The sequence below is a fragment of the Oryx dammah genome, unplaced genomic scaffold (genome assembly GCF_014754425.2).
Source record: "Oryx dammah isolate SB20612 unplaced genomic scaffold, SCBI_Odam_1.1 HiC_scaffold_20, whole genome shotgun sequence".
In the NCBI taxonomy this organism is placed as follows: Eukaryota; Metazoa; Chordata; class Mammalia; order Artiodactyla; family Bovidae; genus Oryx; species Oryx dammah.
Genome location: NW_024070204.1, coordinates 38,057,332 through 38,077,378, shown reverse-complemented (window position 1 = coordinate 38,077,378; position 20,047 = coordinate 38,057,332). Strand labels below are relative to the sequence as shown.

At 38.4% G+C, this 20,047-nt stretch overlaps 1 protein-coding gene across 2 annotated transcripts in view; it reads left to right on the top strand.

Annotated features, from left to right (window-relative positions):
• Window positions 1-20,047, top strand: part of C6 (complement C6) — a 70,156-nt gene that overhangs the window by 16,915 nt on the left and 33,194 nt on the right. For both annotated transcript variants that reach the window (XM_040262422.1, XM_040262421.1), the window contains exons 6-9: window positions 2,762-2,900; window positions 7,999-8,199; window positions 13,848-14,088; window positions 19,531-19,653. In XM_040262422.1, the coding sequence (XP_040118356.1) occupies window positions 2,762-2,900; window positions 7,999-8,199; window positions 13,848-14,088; window positions 19,531-19,653 (704 nt within the window). The remainder of the gene's footprint in view (window positions 1-2,761; window positions 2,901-7,998; window positions 8,200-13,847; window positions 14,089-19,530; window positions 19,654-20,047) is intronic.

Sequence of the window (20,047 nt, the reverse complement as noted above, 5' to 3'; positions counted from 1 at the left end):
TATTTTTTATTTTACTTTACAATTCTGTATTGGTTTTGCCATACAAAAAACAAGCAGAAAAAGAAAAGAAAACAAGAGCCAAGCCTTAGTTGAAAGCATAAGAAAAACCAGTAAAGGTAATTTCTTGTACTCTCCTGTTCTCATGATAAATAATTCTCCCTTCAGTTTTTGGCCAGAAAGCAAATAGTATTATACAGGCTTTTATTGTTTTGTAGTGAGACTTTTAAAGTCTTTACTTGTACTGCCCAACTTGCATAAAAAGAAACCTTGAGGCACTAAAGACAAACAGCAGCAGTTGCAAATACAACCTCATTTGATTAGAATGAAAACTAGCAGCTGTAGAACCAAGCTCAAGTACAGCAGCAAAGTGCAACAGCCATTAATCTGGAAGTGAGAGGAGCCCTGTTCTGGACCTGAAAGTTGTTAGTTGCTCAGTTGTGTCCTGACTCTTTACAATTCCATGGACTGTAGCCTGCCAGGCTCCTCTGTCCATGGGATTCTCCAGGTAAGAATACTGGAGTGGGCAGCCATTCCCTTCTCCAGGGGATCTTCCTGACCCAGAGATCAAATCCGGGTCATCGCAGGCAGCTTCTTTACCGCCTGAGCCACCACCTACTTCTGCATTAATTCACAATATCATGACCAAGTAAGTGAACATCTCTCAGCTCTTAATTTCCCCATCTCTAAGTTGGATGGCTACAAACTGATTTGAGGTTGTGTTGCGATTCATGGGGTCGCAAAGAGTCTGACACGACTGAGCGACTGAACTGAACTGATCTGAGAACTCCTAATTAAGAGTTATTTCAACAAGAGTGTTTCACAGCATCTTCTTATCAAGGCACAGAAATGGTTTCCTTTTTTTCTTTTCTTTGGAAGAAAAACTCAGCCAAAACCTCCCACTGATAATCCCATTTTCCAATGTTCTGATTGATTCTGGATAAACTCACCTCTTGTTCAGTTGATCGAGACTCTCGAGTTACAGATGGGAAAGACCACGTGCTATGTGTACTTTGGCAGAAGCACCACGTGGGACTCTGCCAGCCAGAGCTGCTGTCCCAAGGATTCTCAGAAATGAGCAAAACCCGCTGGCTCAGGGACAGCCAGTCCTCTCCTCGCCTCCCCAGGGATTGAGAGTTCTGAGAGCTGCTTACTGGAATCTCTAATTTTCTGGCCTTAAAATCGCTGCTTCTCTCCAACTCATTTCTACCCCAAAAAAGAAGCTTCCCGAGTGACTGTCCTTCACTTTTAAATGGCATCTTTCCAACAAAGAATTTAATAAGACATTCCAACATTGCTACTTTGTCAACATCAGTCACCAGGTCTGAAATCTGAGGCAAGAACCAGGCAATAATAGTGTGCTGCTTGTGTTCTCTCAGGCTCAGACAAGGTACAAATGCATATACACAGACGCGCACACACACACGCAGAAATAAATACGCAAACACACATGCATATTTATATACAGAAATTCTAATGAAATTCAAAAAGTTATAAAATATAACATTAAAGTCAAATTAGATAAAACACTTTAGAAACCTAATATAGTAAATGCCACAATGAGTTTGAGACACCAAAATATTTAAAATCAACTTAAATACCACAGAGGCGAGTAGAGAAACTAGTGCTGAAAACTGCTACATCGCTGACTTCACTTCTAAACGTCTCCTTGGGGTGCCCTAACAGAGCCACCTCCACAAAAGTCCTATCTTCAGCCCCTGCCAGCAGTGACTACCATCAGAGATTCCTCATGACCTGGGAGCCATTTTTCTCAAGCCCTTTCTTGTTAGTGATGAACTTATAAGTACACTGGATAAGGGCAGTATAAGATCATCAGTTGTTTTTTCCTCATTGACCCCTCTTAACTCAGAAAATGAGTCCTAAACACCTGCGTTAGTCATGTTAACTTAAGTACTTTGGAAAGTTTTTCCCAGACCAGCTCCTCTTACTTCCTCCCTCAAATGCCCACTGATACAAACTCAAATATGGATGAGAATTTGACTACGAGATATATCTTACAGGAAAGGTAAGAATCATTCTTTTTAATCAGTTTTACTGAGATCTGATTGACATGTGGGTTTTCCTATTATGTACATCTTTTATTCTCACCCCACTGCCACACCACAACACTTTTGATACCAGACATAGGCAGGGGGTTTCCCCCACCAAGCCACTGTCTGTGACCCCAGCTGACCGCCCCACAATTTAATTGAATTTTGACCTTAGCTACCTGAAGATAGCATTAAATCCCCTAGGTTCAGGGCTCAGTCCTGCAAGACTGCCGCCACTCCCCCAGAATGTCAGATACCGATTGCAAGTTCGGGTTCGCATATGTGCTCCTGTCACATCGAAGATTCCCATAAACTCCTCCTTGGGTTTGATTAATTTGCAAGAGCTACTCATAAAAACCAGTAAAACAATTTACTTAAATTTACCAGTTTGCTATGAAAGAATATGAATAAAGATACAGATGAACACCCTGTTGGGAGAGATAGGTACAGCAAGGATGTGGAAGAGGCATGAGCTTCCATGCCTTGCTTAGATACCACTCACCTGCACCTCCATGTGCTCACCGACCTGCAAGCTCTCTGACTTCCAGACCTTTTTGGATACCTTTCCATAAACTGGAAAACATGGACTTTCCTTCAAGCCATTTGTCAAGAGTCAAAAAATGCCTAAGAGAAGAATTTCTTTCATATAAATACAATAAATGTTAAAGACTGCTTTACATCTATTGAATTCTTAAAAATTACTCTGTTTCTAGGTTTCATTTCCTGGCAGGAGAGCCCAGAGGAGAAGTCCTTGATAACTCTTTCACTGGAGGAGTGTGTAGAACTGTCAAAAGCAGTAGAGCAAGTAATCCATACCGTGTTGCGGCCAATCTAGAAAATGTCAACTTCGAGGTACGACAACCTATCTTGGGGGCATTCCAAATGCCAATGGTGATTATAAGCTAAATTTCAATGAAAAGAGAGTCATGAAGGAAGGGACAGAATACAGAGGTAATGAGCATTCTTCATCACTGTCATGGGCTGACATTTATTCCTTCCACAGCTCAGTAATGTCAGTGTTTTCATCCTCGATTCACAGATGGAAAACAAGGAAACTAATTTGCCCAAAGTTAAGCATCTATCAAGTAGTTGGGTTCAAGATTTAAGCACAACTTTTCCAAATTCCAGAGTCCATGCTTTCTCCCATGAACAAATAGCTATAATAGGTCCCCACTCAGATAAATGACTTGGTATTTTCAGAATCTTCTACCATAGTTCTCTCAGATAACCACAAAATTTAGACATAAAACACATTTTAAAAATCTAGATGAATTTAAGCATAATGGGGGTAATTCTAGTTACCTCCCTCCCCATTTTACTAGTTGGTTTGGTTTTCTTTTCATTTTTCTGAGTTATAAGGAGCATTATATATTCTTAGAATCTAGCCCAGTGCCTTACACATGATAAGTACGCCATACTTGCCGAACTAAAGTAAACAGTTTGTTTCTTCTCATTTATGATACGGCAAACAGGAAGGACGTGACTTTAATTGTTGTATCCATGCATACATATTTGACATGCTAGAGAGAATTTCAGAAAATCTAATGATTTCTGAGACTACTTTTCAGATAATATGCATTCAGCAAGTCATTCGATCCTTTAAAAAAAAAGATTATATTCATATAAATACAGTCATTTTCCAATTTGACAAACTCGACTTAAAAACCATCTAATACATATTAATGGATGTGGAGAAATATCCTTGGAATCCAACTGTCAAGTTCAAACTCTTCTGGGGAAACTTACCTTGAGAAGTCCCACCTCTGCGTGGGAGTAAATGTGACAAGAGTAAGAAGTGACCCTGAGCAGGTAAAGAAAATACTCGCTCTCTTGCCACAGATCCAGGAGATGCTAACCCCAGAGGATTCATTACCACCAAGGGAGGCAGAGAAGGTCTTGCTGGAATGCTGAAAAAGAACTCAGAAGAGACATATTTCCAAAGAAAAGATAGCATCAAAAATTCTGTCAATGATGGAAGATGTATTCTATTCTTAAGATGAAGGCTTTGTAGGAGCTAAAACCCAAACGTTTATATACATTATTGTTATGTTGAAGGAAGGTTTCTAGCTGCTAAACAACCAACCCATTAACTTACTTTCAAAATAAATAACTTCCCCCCCAAAAAATGCTGCCTATACTCTCAGCAAGCATCTCTTTTATACAGTTTCACAAGTAAAAAATCTTGGCTCAACACATGATAGTAAATATGGGCAGAGTTAACACTTTACTATTAAGTAATACTATGAATTTTACTCAAGTGCCATAACAACCTTCCCAGAAAGAGAAATTTACTTTATGTTCCTCTTATTAATAATACGATATTTAAGATAATTGAAGTTAGAAACCTTCTCAGAGTAATGCAGCAAGTAAATGGCACAGTGGAATTAGAATTTGTGCCAGATGAGACCTTTATAGTAAAGTATCAAGAAAGATATTAATGGCTCTGCTACAAGTGCCAGGTCTGAGTACCTGTCATAAACTCTCATTTAAAAGTATCACCTGTGAAGTTCACCAATGATGTGCTAGAGTCAGCCTTTCTAGCTTACAAAAGCCAACTGTTAAATTTTCAAGACTTTTGTAAGCCGATTATTAAATATTACCATTATTAATATTAAATATATGATCTTAAAATAAGATTAAATAAAAAATAATAAGATTAAATAAAGATATTAAATTTAAATAAAGATACTAAAAACACATGATAATTACTCAAAATATATCACTTCTCAATTATTTGGGCACATTTGAGCATGAATCTATGCTCTTAAAGTTACTTGCACTTATTGTATCATAAAAGTACTATGTAATAATTTGCAGGACACAACACTTAACCATCAATGCCAATTGGCAGTCCTTACTAATTGTTATAAACCATTAGCTTCTCTACTCCCCCCCCAAAAATAATAATTTGCTACTGTGCATCTTTTTCCAAGTTTGAATTCAGGAGTATCACATAGGTAGTTAGCTTGAAATCAGCATAGTAGGAATATATACAGCATGAGAAAGGCCAATGCTGTAGTATTAAATCACAGGGGTTTTTGTTGTTTTTTTTCCCCCTCTCAGACAATTGGTTTTTAAACATTTACCCGCAGAATACTGGATCTACACGTGTAACTTAGTAACCCAAGGCTGCATGCCAAATTTCATCAGGAAATACAGCCTGAAATTCCTCATTCAGAAGGAAGTATATTCTTTTCATTATCCATGTAGTTCTGACACTTGTTCAACCTTAAGAAGCTACCTGAGTTGGTCTCTATCTATATGTCATTGAGTTTTAGATAATATTCAACTGCTGAGGAAGATTTGAAAATGACCAGAGCCGAGGTCACTTACTTTCCTTACAGTAGCTTACTTTCCACTGACCCCTGTTAGTAAGCTATTACTTTGTTCACGCCATTAACAGGCATCTGTGCAAATCTAAGCTATTCCTCACTGAAAACAGCAGAGGAAGAGAAATTCAGCAGGCATCTGACTTCCATTCTTCTACAGTATCAGAGCATATTGAGACAATGGAAATCATGAGCTGGCTGGTACACAAAGATTAGAGAAGGTAGCTGAATGGAAGGCAGTTGGACAGGAAGTCAGAATGGGAGATGGTAGGAAGAATCCTGCCCCTCAGGGATCTCCCAAGTGCTAAATGCAGAGCTCTGTCACAGTATGACCCCTGCACCAGAGTTGTATCACTCAGGACACCTCATCTCTTTTCTTAGGAGTTGCTGCTTGCTACTGGCTGGACACTAAGTACTTGCTGTCACCAGCGAAGTACAGAGTGCAGTTATCACTAGTCTTTTTGATTCTTACCAATACATTGACCTACCTAGATAACATTTCTTGCTGCATCCTAAAGCCTGAAAGACTTCAAAGGTCTGCAGTGCCCCAAAGCCTCTTCTCTAAATCCCTTGTGAAATTCATAACTTTAGGTTCTGTCTATAACCCTCACATCACAAGCAACCAAGGGTCACCCATCCTGTCCGTTCCCCAGCCTCTCTCAACTGTTTTCTACCCCTCCCTACAAACCCAGCTTCTTTCTTCAGACACAAAAGTGAAAATGTCGACACATGTCAAGCTCTAGGAGGTCATCAGCCCACAAGAGCCACAGATAGTCAGGATGGGCTAGAAATAAGATGTAAAATGGGGATTAAAATCTTTTTCCCAGAGTTTGCTTAACATCTCTTTCTGGGAAAAGCTAGGAAGATGAAGCTAATCAGAGCTCACCAGCTGTTCTCTACACATCATGAAAAGAACTCATCTTCCTCCTTTCGAAATTGTCTTGGCTTTCCATATTCCTGTTCATGGAACAGCATTCCCATTCATTATTTCTCTCTCTCTCCCCACCCCTGCCCCACCCACCACACGCACATGAACACACACACATACACCTCTGCTTAGTCAACAACTTCAATTGATTTACCTGCTAAATATCTTTCAAATCCACCACTTCGTCTCTACCCAACCAATGTTGCCCTCGACCTGGCCATTCTTTTGTTTCAGCTTTTTTGCAAGTTTTTTAAACTGCTCTCCTTGCCTCTACTTTAGCTATAGTTAACATGATCTTTGCAAAACAATATGTGGCATCCCCAATTTTTCAATCCTTCAATTAATATTGTTAAAGAACTTATTAGATGCAAAATCTTGCCTTTAGAAGTCAATTCAAATGCTTTATCAGAATATAGGAGGCCTGGCCCCAGCTTCCCAGTTCAATTTTTCAGCACTGCTCAGCTACTTGCTTTCTCACCAAGCTAACATACATGGTCAGATTTTCTCTGAGCTTCTTCCCAGGATACCCAATGTCCTTACTTTATATGCAAATATATTTTTTCTTTAAGTTGACGCATCTTTTCTTACATGAGAGTTAATTTATAAAACTAAATATTCGTAGTCAAGCTTTTTAAACAAATATTAAAGAAATGTCAGCAACTATATTTAATTATGGTTGTATTGCTTTGTTGTTAATGGATGCACTTCATTTGTGGACATTTTCAAAAGCTAACATGCATGCACTGCAATGTCTCAAAGGAATCCTGAACTTTTGACTGTATTTTACTGTTGAGCAAGACTCTCTTGCAGCTGGGTTATTTCTTCCCTTGACTAATTGTGCAAGCTATTTAACTATGACATGTGGTTTGCCTCACAGTGCATTTTAATATTAAATAATTTAAAACAAGAGTTTTTTTCATTACCAACAAAACAAGCATTTTTAACGTAAAGAGGTACTCTTCAATCAATCAACTTTGCAACTTTTAAAAATGTGTCCATTGTTCTCTTCTTACTAGCATAACCATAGCAAGGGTTTACCTTGTGCTTGGAAATTCATCAAGTACTCATAATTCAAGTTTCACTGGCTGCTTTTTCTCTTCTTCCCAGACCTGGTCAGATGAAAACCGATCACCACCTACCAGACAGAACCAATGGATTATTGGTGATTTGTTCTCTGTCTTGCAGACTTGGCCAGTGAAGTGCTAATGCCCAGTATGTGAATAAGGCTGAGGGGTTCAGGATGGAGCCAGAGCAGAGCAGGACAAGATCTGCCCTCCACTTTTCTAGGTCTCAATTTTCTGAAAGATACCTTCCATTAGCTTGCAAAGAGCATCAAATTCACAGGCAGACTAAACTAGGTCTGTGTTCTTGTCACCTCACTAAATCTCAGTTTGGGAGTCATTTCCTTGATGGTAACTTCCCTAGTATTGCCTCTCTGAATTTTACAGTTATTTGTGGCAATCCCCTTGGAAACATAATGGTACTCTCATTGAGTGTCTGATTGTCTCTCTCTCTCACTAAACTATTAACTTCCTGAAGACACGGACTAATACTATTCCTTGTTCTCTAGGAAAATGGGTCCACAATAACTGTTTACTGAATGCATCAGTGAATGAATGATCATTGCATTAGGTGTTCACAAATAGCTCTAATTTCCTAAATTACGTTTTATTTCTTGTGGATTTTCCTCCAGGTGCAAACTAAAGAAGATGATTTGGAAACAGATTTCTACGACGATTTAATTGCTCTTGAAGATACTAAAGATCAAGAAGCCTTAGGTTCTGGCCAAGCAACGAGAGCTTTTCATGTACCGATTTTCTATTCCTCAAAGAGAAGTCAAAGCAGCTCCCATACTTCTGCCTTCAAACAAGCCATTCAAGCCTCCCACAAAAAGGTAATAAAAGTGGTTCTTGATCTTTTTAATTTTTCCTGAAAAATAACACCAATTCCAGCAATCATGCAAGAAGAAGGAGACCATTTTAATATCAAATAGTAGGATTTCTAACATAGATTTAAATAGACTTACTTTTTTGTTGTTATAGCCCACTTCAAAAGTTATAGAGATAATAATGCCTTTTTTGCAAGCATTTCGCTGTTTGTGGTTGTGTTCTTGCTATTTTAACTTTTGTCTTATTATTTTAAGTGCATTTCTTATAAACCACATGTAACAGAATGTTGCTTTTTTAAACATAATCTGACAGTCTAGGGTCTTTGCTGGAGAAATTCAGCCAACTTCTATTTAGTATCTTTCCTGAAATATTTAATCACGCTCCTTTCCTCTTTAATGTATCTCACTCATTTAACTTTGTTGCTAGTTTCTTGTTTCATTACTTTTCTTTGTCACATTTCTTCTTACTTTTTTGGGTCATTTTGGAAGTTCTACTAAACTTTTAAATTCTGCTGGTACTTACCTTTCTCTTAATTAATGCACATAATTAAACCAATGTTTTTCTTTTATTCCATAAAGTAATATATCCTCCACCAAAGCATTAATCATTTTTCTACTCTGCATTCCGTTCCCACAATCTCCTAGCAAACATATTTGCTTCTTTCTTTCCGCACCACTACCACCACAAGCCTCCAAAGCCTTCAGTTTTATTGAGATAGAATCTTTGTATTCCAAGCTATTCCTAGGGATTGTTTTGTATTCTTCTTTATATTATATATGTTCATTAGGCATTTATTCTGGATCCCATCTTCCCTATTAACAATTCCTCACATAATACTGATAAATTCCAGTTCAGAATATGTATTTTGTATTTGTGTATTTCTTTGTATGTGTATGTGTATATATTACATAGGTCTGTATCTCATACACATGCTCATCACCACTTCTTCTTTCATCTTCCCTTTCTTGAGATCCTGTTCTCATTCAATTGCCATATTTCCAGTGTTTTCTTTAGGTAAGATACATGCAAAGTATATTCCCTAAATCCTTATATATATACAAATGTCTATCTTTTCATTGAACAATAAAGATGCAAAATATCTTGACTGGATAAAGGAATCTTGGAACACAGTCTTTTCTTGATAGCTGGTGGATGTTATTCTACTATCTTCTAATTTCTATTGTTACATAGGAAAAATTACATGTAAGCTGTTCTTTCTTTTGTTCTCTCTCTGGAAATTTGCAATTTTTAATACTCTAAGCTTTGGACTTTATATACTAATCTTGCCAGGAACTAATGGAACTTTTCAATACATAAAACTGCATCTTCATTGGTTAATCTTTCCTCATATCTTCCTTTTTCCTTTGTTTGCTTGTAAAACCTTCTAGATACGTATTCCAACTCTGAAATGATTTAGGGGATAGATTTCTATCAGGCATTTTTAGACATTTACAAGTGTCTTTTAAAATAGTATCTATTTCTCATTATGACCACCACTCTAAGTAGAATTTGTTCTTTCCAAAGAGACATATGGGAAGATTGAGTCCTGAATCCTAGAACTTGATGGGAGATGTGAAAAGAATAGGCTGAAGTACCAGTGTCAGAACCAAAGGGACCAGCACTGGAGGGCACCATTTTATTGCTCTTTATGTTTCTACCCTAGTGCCCCTCATATTTTTTTATTAATTCATTCATATACTTATGTAAATATGAGTACTTATAATACTTTACAGATAATTTTTCCAAGCATTTCATTTGGCTTCCAAAGAACCCTAAGAGGTAATGTTGTTGTTCACTCAGTCATGTCCAGCTCTTTGCGACCCCATGGACGGCAGCATGCCAGGCTTCCCCGTCCATCACCATCTACTGGAGCTTGCTGAAAGTCATGTCCATTGAGTCAGTGATGCCATCTGACCATCTCATCCTCTATCGTCCCCTTCTCCTCCCGCCTTCAATCTTTTCCAGCATCAGGGTCTTTTCCAATGAATTGGCATTAGGTGGCCAAAGTATTGGAGTTTCACCATCGGTCCTTCCAGTGAATATTCAGGGTTGATTTCTTTTAGGATTGACTGGTTTGATCTCCTTGCTGTCCAAGGGACTCTCAAGAGTCTTTTCCAACACCACAGTTCAAAAGTATCAATTCTTTGGCACTCAGCCTTCTTTACTATTTAACAGTTAATGGTAGATATTTTTAACATCATTTTGCAGATAAGTAGATTGAAGTCCATATATTTATTTTTAATTCAACTGACATCTGTCACAGACCTACCCTGCATCAGGCACTATACCCAAGTACAAGAAGCTAAGTGACTCTCGCGCTCGTAAAATGAGGAAGTGCCAGAATTGGGAATTGAAATCACTTTTCTAATTTTTGCCCACTTTTCACATCTACCACATTCTATTTCAAGCTTCTTGCTTATTTTCATCAAACTCTGAAAAGAGTATAGCTCTAGTGATATGAGCATGTAAAAAAAGAACAAAACAGATTCCTTTTATAATGCAGATTGTTAGCCTACTTTAAAAATTTTTCATTTATTTATTTTTGACTGTGCTGGGTCTTCGTTGCGACCCAGGCTTTCCTCTAATAGTAGCAAGTGGGGGCTACTCTCTAGTCACAGGGTGCAGGCTTCTCATTACAGTGGCTTCTCTTGTTGAGGAGCACGGACTTGAGCACACGGGCTTAGTTGCTCCATGGCATGTGGGATCTTCCCAGATCAGGGATCAAACCCATTTCTCCTGCACTGGCAGGCAGGTTCTTTACCACTGAGCCACCAGGGGAGCCATTCACTTCTGAGTGGATTATGGGTTATATCATGGATTATATCATGCCCCTCACACTTAACCAAATTATTAAGACAAGTTAGTGTCAGAATTATCAGGAAGTAAAAATACATCTCCCCAGGTCCTTCTTTTAATTTACTGATTCAGACTATCTGGGATTGGGTGTGTGATTCTGGCTTTTTTTTTTTTTTTTTAAGTCCTCCAGCTTGCAACTGAAGCGATTTAGCAGCAGCAGCAGCTTGCTCTAATATCATATCCAGGATTGGAAATGACTGCGCAAAAATATAGTCAAAGATGAGAAGTGGAGGTGTTGAAATATATGTGTGTGTGTGTGTGTTGTAGTCCCTCAGCCGTGTCCAGCTCTTTGTGATCCCATGGACTGTCGCCCGCTGGGCTCCTCTGTTCATGGAATTTGCCAGGCAAGAATACCGGAGTGGATATGCATTCCTTTCACCAAGGAATCTTCCCAACCCAGGGATTGAACTCGGGTCTCCTGCATTGCAGGCAGGTTTCTTTTATTGAATGAGCCACACGTGTGTGTGTGTGTGTGTGTGTGTGTGTGTGTGTGTATCTACACAGACACATATATACACCAGCTTCCCTGGTGGCTCAGAGGGTAAAGCGTCTGCCCGCAATTTGGGAGACCTGGATTCGATCCCTGGGTTGGGAGGATACCCTGGAGAAGGAAAAGGCAACCCACTCCAGTACTCTTGCCTGGAAAATCCCATGGAAGGAGAAGCCTGGTAGCCTACAGTCCATAGGGTTGCAAAGAGTCAGACAAGACTGAGCGACTTCACTTTCGCTTTCAATATTAAGACTTGCTTCTCAGAATTGGTTTCTAAATGTCTCAAACATGCTAGAGAATACTTGCAAAACTCTTATCTGTAGGTAAACAGCTTTTATTTGATCCTTTAATATCTGCCTCAAAGTGGAAACATTTCAGACTATTCACAGTATCAGATTCAAACATATGAAATTGCTGATATTCAACCATTTTTTACTTACAAGATTGGCAACTTTGTATGGTTCAACCCAACATCTTTGATTAGATCTGAATGGAATCAGGATATCTCAGGTTAAATAGAAAATGCTTCTGCAACCTCTCTTAATCTTCAAATACTGAAAACAAGGTCCCACAAGCTTGAAAATTGTTTCAAGCCCTTAAGTGGCGCTCAATGCTTTATTTCGTCAAGCACAGATCTCACTGAACATTGGTTGGTCAGATAGTCTGTTTCAAAGTTAAAATACTATTCAGTAAGTTTTTGGAATTGCTTTACAAAACTGAACCAACAAAAAGATGGTTAAAATAATGCAAGATCTCACCAAATGTTGAAATAGACCATACATAGTTAATAACTTGCTGTCATGTAATTTTTTAGTCCAAAATAGCCAGTTCTAGCCATCAGAAACTGACAAATGGAGCACCAGGGAGATGTTTGTGCTAAGCCGAGTTACCAAAATTTCACTTCTATTTCCCACAATTTCGTTTTTAAAGTGACCTGAAAATTTTGAACAGCCTATTTCAATGCGCATAACTAAACAGGCATTTCAGATATTCAGGGAGTAAGAGTGCTTCTTCCTAAGAGCACAATGTCCCTCTGCCTTTCCAAGGCCACACCTCCATGACAAAATTCAAGTATTAAACCTACAGTTAATGGACACTTAAAATGTAAGCTCCACAAAGGCATGAATTTTTTCTGCCTTGCTCACATTTGTGTCCACTGCCTCTGAGATAGCTGAGAGAAACATGTATTAAAGGGAAGAAGAGAGCAAGGAGAAAGGGAGAGGAGGAGGGAGGAAGAGCAAAAGGAAAACAGAGAGGGAGGGGAACGAATGTTGTCTCTTCCTCAGGCTTTGTGGTGTTGTTTTTTATTTTTTCCCCTTCTGTGTTAATAGTCATTTTGTGCGATAATTATAGCACATGGGAAGATAGCTGTTTAATAATTTGCAGCCATAATAATGACAGGTTTAACAATTTAACTAATACACATTTTTGGCTAAAATATGCCCCTCTCTTTTTATTACTTAAACATTACAATTTGCTAAAACTAAGAAATCAGTTACAATATCTAAACTTTTTTAAAACAACAGTATATGTGTTTATACTCATAAAACTCAGTGTCTCTGGAAAAGGACAATTTAATGGAATGAAATTTGGGGCAGCTACCAACCACATAATCCTAAATTTACCTGACATAACAAGAGATGATTAAAGAAAAAAAGAACCTCCAAACAAATAGTTCTGTTTGTGGATGGAGGACAGAGGATACAAACAATTTTGCTTAAGTTTACCACCTAAGTAATTTTGAGTCATAGTGTCTTGGAGTTGAAAGGAGTGTGAAGTGTCACAGATGAAGGCTGTGCACAGGTAACTTTTCCCAGACAACTGAGGCCCAGAGAATTGATATGCTTTCCCCAGCTGGTGGACAAAGCTACGACTTGAATCTCATTGTGTAACTTCCAGCTAAAAATGTATACAATATTTTTTCAATTATTTGCATTAGCAAGACTTTCTAAATAAAAATGCAGTAGGAATGCACCCATGATTGACCCTCAAGAAAGCAAGATTGACTTTTTGGTCCTTGATTTCTTTTTGGTAGACAGCATATCCCTCCGTCACACAATTTACATGATTGAGGTCATCTTATCTGTTTAGCGTTTTGAATATCTAAGGAAACTGAAGTGAAGGAAAAGGTACTGGAAAAATAAGATGAAAATTATCATTTTGTATGTGGGAACATTCAATGGACAGTTAACAATTATAATACTATGGGTACAATGAAGCTGACGACAAACATTTAATGTTTGATACCTCAAGCTTTCATTACCTTTAATCATTTTTTTTTCCACTTCTTTCTTCTCTTCCATTTAGGCTTCCAGTTTTATTAGGATCCATAAAGTCATAAAAGTCTTAAACTTCACAATGAAAACGAAAGATCTGCAGCTTTCTGATGTCTTCTTGAAAGCACTTAACCATCTGCCTCTAGAATACAACTCTGCTTTATACAGCCGGATCTTTGATGAGTTCGGGACTCACTATTTCACCTCTGGCTCCCTGGGAGGCGTGTATGACCTCCTTTATCAGTTTAGCAAGGAGGAACTAAAGAACTCAGGTTCGATTTTTTCAACACTTATTTTTAACTGATAAGATACTGTGAATTGCATTTTTCTCTTACTCTATCCTTTCAGTTCTTCATTGACTTTGTTTCGACCATGCTTTATTTCCAAAATGATATGAAGAACAACCAAAATGTACATACTCAAGAAAATAAAAATAGAAAATTCAGGTCAAAAGAAGAAGGAGAAATAAATAGGCTTAACCTCTTTGGGCATCAGATTTGTCTCAGAATTTCCTGACATTTAAGAACATCATAAACTGCCTAGTAGTGGTAAACTAAAGAGAGATACATGCTATCACCTAGGAAAACAAAATTTGTCTTGGAACTAAACTCCAAAAAATAATTTACTTATAGAATTTTTATAGGAGATAATTTTATAAAATTGTAATTACAACAAATCTACTGACAGCTTTTTGTTTTTGTTTTTGTTTTGCCACATGGCTTGTGAGATTTCAGTTCCCCCAACAGAGACTGAACCTGGCCCCCTAGGCAATGAAAGCACTGAGTCCTAAAGACTGGACCTAGTCTTTTTCTTTTAATGATTTTAACTAAAAGCCAAAGGCAAAAGATGAAAAGCAATTAATAATTTGACAAGGGACTAAGTTAATATGAGCCAGACATGCCCCTACTGGTGGCGAAACTTGAAGCCAGATGGGAGGCACTTTTCCTTGAGGAAAAGTTGCAATTTTATATCTGGGGATATAATCTGTGATATTTTCTGCTTACATATAAAATAATAATATAAATCTTGATTTAAAAAATAACTTTTGATTTCTTAACTGTTATCTTGCTGCTGCTGCTGCTAAGTTGCTTCTGTCATGTCCGACTCTGTGTGACCCCATAGACGGCAGCCCACCAGTCTCCCCCATCCCTGGGATTCTCCAGGCAAGAACACTGGAGGGGGTTGCCATTTCCTTCTCCAATGCATGAAAGTGAAAAGGGAAAGTGAAGTTGCTCAGTCACCAATATTCATTTCTATTAGAGCTTAAGTACCTTTTTATAAATTTGTTTTCAGGCTTCAGTGTGAAATGACACAGCATTCTTGTGATGCTTCTATCTTAAAAACATGATTAGTAACTGTGTAATAACCAGAACCCAAGTGTCCAATTCTCCTAAATAAATCAGAATTCTTGATCATTTGACTCTTCTACAAAAGAAATCAGGAATTTATTTTTAAAAGACACCAAGCCAACCCTGGGGTTAGTAGAATTTCAATTCCTCTATTCTTATATCTCATTATGGCAAATAGTTACATTTAATGTGGGTTCCCTAAGTCTTTCCTACTTTAAATGAGCAGATATCCATCATGATCTGCTTTTAAAGAGAGGAGATGGGATATATGTCTTTGAAAAGGATTTTCAGTAAGAAGGTCTTCAAAATTTTTTGCCTGAAATCCCAGAGATTTACACTGTGATGGGCTTTCCACATCGCCTCTTACATTTCATTACAGTTATCCTTTCCACTGGAGTAATATTTGCTCGCTGAATTTGATGTCTTCGCCATTGAGAACAGCACCAACATTAAAGCTGAGCAAAAATGATTGGGGGAAGTCTCTGGCCCTTGTCTTGGTTTCATCTCACTCTAGGGATGAAATTATTCTGGTCACTGCTGCTGTAGCCCAGAGAATAATTTCTCATTAGATAAGCTATACTCATGCATTTACAGCAAAGCTGCTAAAGGCTTAGAGTTCAGGTCCGTTAAAGAACTATGTGAATCTTTAATCAAACATCCAAGATTTTAATAGTTGAAGCCCCATAACTAAAATGAAGAGTGATGAGCTGTATTTTCTTCCTGAAATATTCTCACTTTCCATCTCTTTCTCTTTAAATAAAGGTAGAGACTTTAGACACACAGATATACATAATAAGAGAAAGAAAGGGAGTCTGAGGTGTCATATAAAACTGGAAACATATAACCATACACACCTACGTACACACACAAACATATATACATAATATACTATACATATATACATAATATATATGTATATAAGACATATTCTCATGTTTTATATGTAATATAAATATAAATATATAAATATATAATATTTATATGTAATATTAATATGTAATATAAATATAATCTTGTAGTCATGAAATATGTGCATATATATGTATATATATAATAATACATATACATATATATATATATACTTCTCTGAGTCACAATAATAATATCGGCACTCAGTTTTAACTGTGGTTTAAGATGAAACACACTTAGAAAAAAATCTCATTAAAATGGAATTCTCCAGTGGATGTGCTTGTCTGTTTTTGCCCACTCTCTAGATGAATCCATATTTCAGCCTCCTCCCTTTTCCCCTTTTTAGTTCTTTTCCCCTTACTTCATCACAATGTAGAGCTAGAGTTTAGGCTTAGTTTTATTTGCTTTATTCAATAAGAATTATATCCCTTGTCATTAATTTAAAAAAAAAATGACTCAAATACCTCAGAGTACTTTCTCTAGTGCAAGAAGAATAAAACAAAATTAAATTGCTTTTTATTTGCATCTCTTGATGTATTCCTCTATTCTGCAGTGTTCCATAGTCAATTTAAAACCTTGAATAAAAAGTTGACCTTGCTCCAGTGTGCAAGGTAAAAAGAACTTCAGGGACACAGAGAAAACAGTAAACAATTAAAATATCATGTTATACAACATGGTAATTTTAAATTTCTTTTGCTGGGAAGTCATGTTCTGCTCTGATTGAAGAAGAAAAACTATTCACCCCACTGTTTATCAGTATGACATTTTTGATTGACACTGTTGATCTTTGCCCAGTCAGAGTAGCTGAGGACATTTCCGGAATACTCATTCCTGTGCCACATCAAACTCAGGTTTGAGACTGCAAGTGCTTCAGCATCAAGCAACTCCTTTGTCAGTGTGGATAGGGTCAGACGTAAGCTACAGGGCATCTTGTGGGGAAGAAAAGGCCAGTACAGAAATTCACTGATAAAGTGTTGATATTTTCAACACCGTGTGACCAATACCACGGCTCATAAGAGAGATTCATCGTTCAAATCTTGAAGGATTCCCCTGTAACCATCAGAAACTGAAAGTAATGAGGTTTATAGTTCATTAATTATGCTATAGTTAATGAATTGGTCACATGCAATTTAATTTTCACTTATAAGTCATAGAAGCTAGGGACTTGCCCGGCGGTCCAGTGGTTAAGACTCTGCCTGCCAATGCAGAGGATATAAGTTTGATCTCTGGTCAGGGAGCTAAGATCGTACATGCCTCAAGGCCAGAAAACCAAAGCAAAACAAAAAACCCAGAAGCAACATTGTAACAAATTCAATAAAGTCTTTAAAAATGGTCCACTTCAAAAAATCGTTCAAAATAAATCATAGAAATCTAATGAAAGAATAAGAAAGGGTTCAGTTCAGTTCAGTTCAATCACTCAGTTGTGTCCAACTCTTTGTGACCCCTGAATCACAGTATGCCAGGCCTCCCTGTCCATCACTAACTCCTGGAGTTCACTCAAACTCACGTCCATTGAGTCAGTGATGCCATCCAGCCATCTCATCCTCTGTCATCCCCTTCTCCTGCCCCCAATCCCTCCCAGCATCAGAGTCTTTTCCAATGAGTCAACTTTTTGCATGAGGTGGCCAAAGTTCAGCTTTAGCATCATTCCTTCCAAAGAAATCCCAGGGTTGATCTCCTTCAGATGGACTGGTTGGATCTCCTTGCAGTCCAAGGGACTCTCAAGAGTCCTCTCCAACACCACAGTTCAAAAGCATCGATTCTTCAGTGCTCAGCTTTCTTCACAGTCCAACTCTCACATCCATACATGACCACTGGAAAAACCATAGCCTTGACTAGACGGAAGGGTTAAGGGACCATTAATCCTCACACTGCCTGAGCATTTGACTGACCCATTTATAAGAACAATGCCACTGGAAGAAAAGTGAGTTATATTTATTCAGCCTAATCAAAACAGCCATCTTTTTTGTTAGAAATTAAAATGCCAGGTACACACGAGGGCCTCAAACCAAGACTTTTTTTTACTCCCAATCTTTGATTCATCTCTTTGAATGTGTCAAACTATTGAAAAAACTACAAAGTAGGAAGCCTCATCTGCATCTACTCAGCTTCATTCCTTGATGAGCTGCACACTCAAGTTTATATTCTAGCATGACACACTCACATGGTGTCTCTGGCTCTGATAACACTCTTCCTGCCTGTTGTAACTTAACCCTAAGAATCAGTATTTGATAAACTACTTTGCTTTAAGGTGCTTAATAGTTCACATAACAGCTCTCTTATGTGCTTGTATTTTGCAAGGCAATTTTAAACTAAACAGCAAAAAAATTTGATTCTAATTTTGGTGTTTATGCGTACCAGGTCAGGTGACTTAAGAAGCTGTTTAAAAAGAATAAAGGAAACACTTCTCAAACTACCCTAGAGAGGCAGTACCAAGTCAGCCTCCAAACAGCCAGACCTGTTTCCCTGCCTCTGTCCCACTTAATCCTTGACATCCCCCACCGATTTTGAAGTCCTTAAGGATAATGGACTAGCATTAGGGCGGGAAAGACTGATTCAGATGCCAAAATCTTCAACAAATGAGGAAGTTTGGCAAAAGATCAGAACAATGAAGACCAAAGGTATCAGAACTGGATACTCTGAGTCTTCGAGCACGAGGATTTTTACAAGACTTATACACCCGCAGTGTGTCGTCCTGTGCAAGCAGTCCTGGGAAACTAGGAAGGTATCAAGCCCAGCTCCCACTCCTAAAGAGACTGGGAACCAGGCAGCATCAACCTCCCTTGAAGACAACAGGGAAAATGTATCAAGTATGGGCTTGAATTAAGATAAGAGGAAAGAGTGAACAGTCCTGGAGGACACTGAAGAGTTCATGAGTCAGGTAGTCAGTTTCCGAGACAAAACGAAAGGGTTTTGGAGGTAGAGGAAGAGTGAAAGGCCAAGTCAGGGAGAGGAAGTTTAGATGAGTATGGGAATGAGTGTTCAGGGAAGGAGATGTGACCAATGAGATTTACATTTGAGGTGGTGAACAGAGGAAGAAGTGAAATGGACTCCGTCCTCACAGAATCAGCTGTGGCCCCCAAAGAACAGTGCCCCCTGACAATGAGGAACCAAACAGAGCAGGTGTTCATCTCTTGACTTGCTGTACAGGGTCAGTGGCCAATAGCATGGGCAAGCTTAGAGGTTGACTGTGTGCAGGCAACATGGAGAGGCCAACATGATCCCCACAGGAAAGATGGCAGGGACTCATAAATACCTCTACTCTTCAGGATGTCCCATGGCCTGTGAAGAACCGCCTTTGTTGTAAAAGCCATTAATCATTTGAGCTCACGGGAAGCAGAGGAGCTGGGTGCTGGTATAGAGTACCTGTAGCTTTCCGAGTGCTGAGTCTCACGCTCTTCTCTGAATTCTCCAGGGTGCATTCTCAGGGGTTTTTTCTTGTACTTTATTTCCCAGGTTTAACAAAGGAAGAAGCTAAAAATTGTATCCGGATTGAAACAAAGAAACGCTTCCTTTTTGTTAAAAAAACAAAAGTGGAACACAGGTGCACTACTAACAAACTGTCAGAGAAATACGAAGGTAACAATACTCTCTTAGCAGCTTACCTAGTGGGTTCTGACTGGCAATAACTTAAGTACCATGTTGCACTTGACTGTGACTGCACTGTTTTCCTATTTCAGTAGTTTCATTTATCTGCCTCCGAGTCCTATGTGTGGTATGGAGGGAGCAAATCAAATATTAGGACATGGTTAGGATTTTCTTTATCTCCTATTTAGGTTGTCTGAATGCACATTTATTGATTCTTCCTATGGGCCAAACCCAGTACTGCTGCTAAGTCACTTCAGTCGTGTCCAACTCTGTGCGACCCCAGAGACGGAAGCCCACCAGGCTCCCCTGTCTCCGGGATTCTCCAGGCAAGAACACTGGAGTGGGTTGCCATTTCCTTCTCCAATGCATGAAAGTGAAAAGTGAA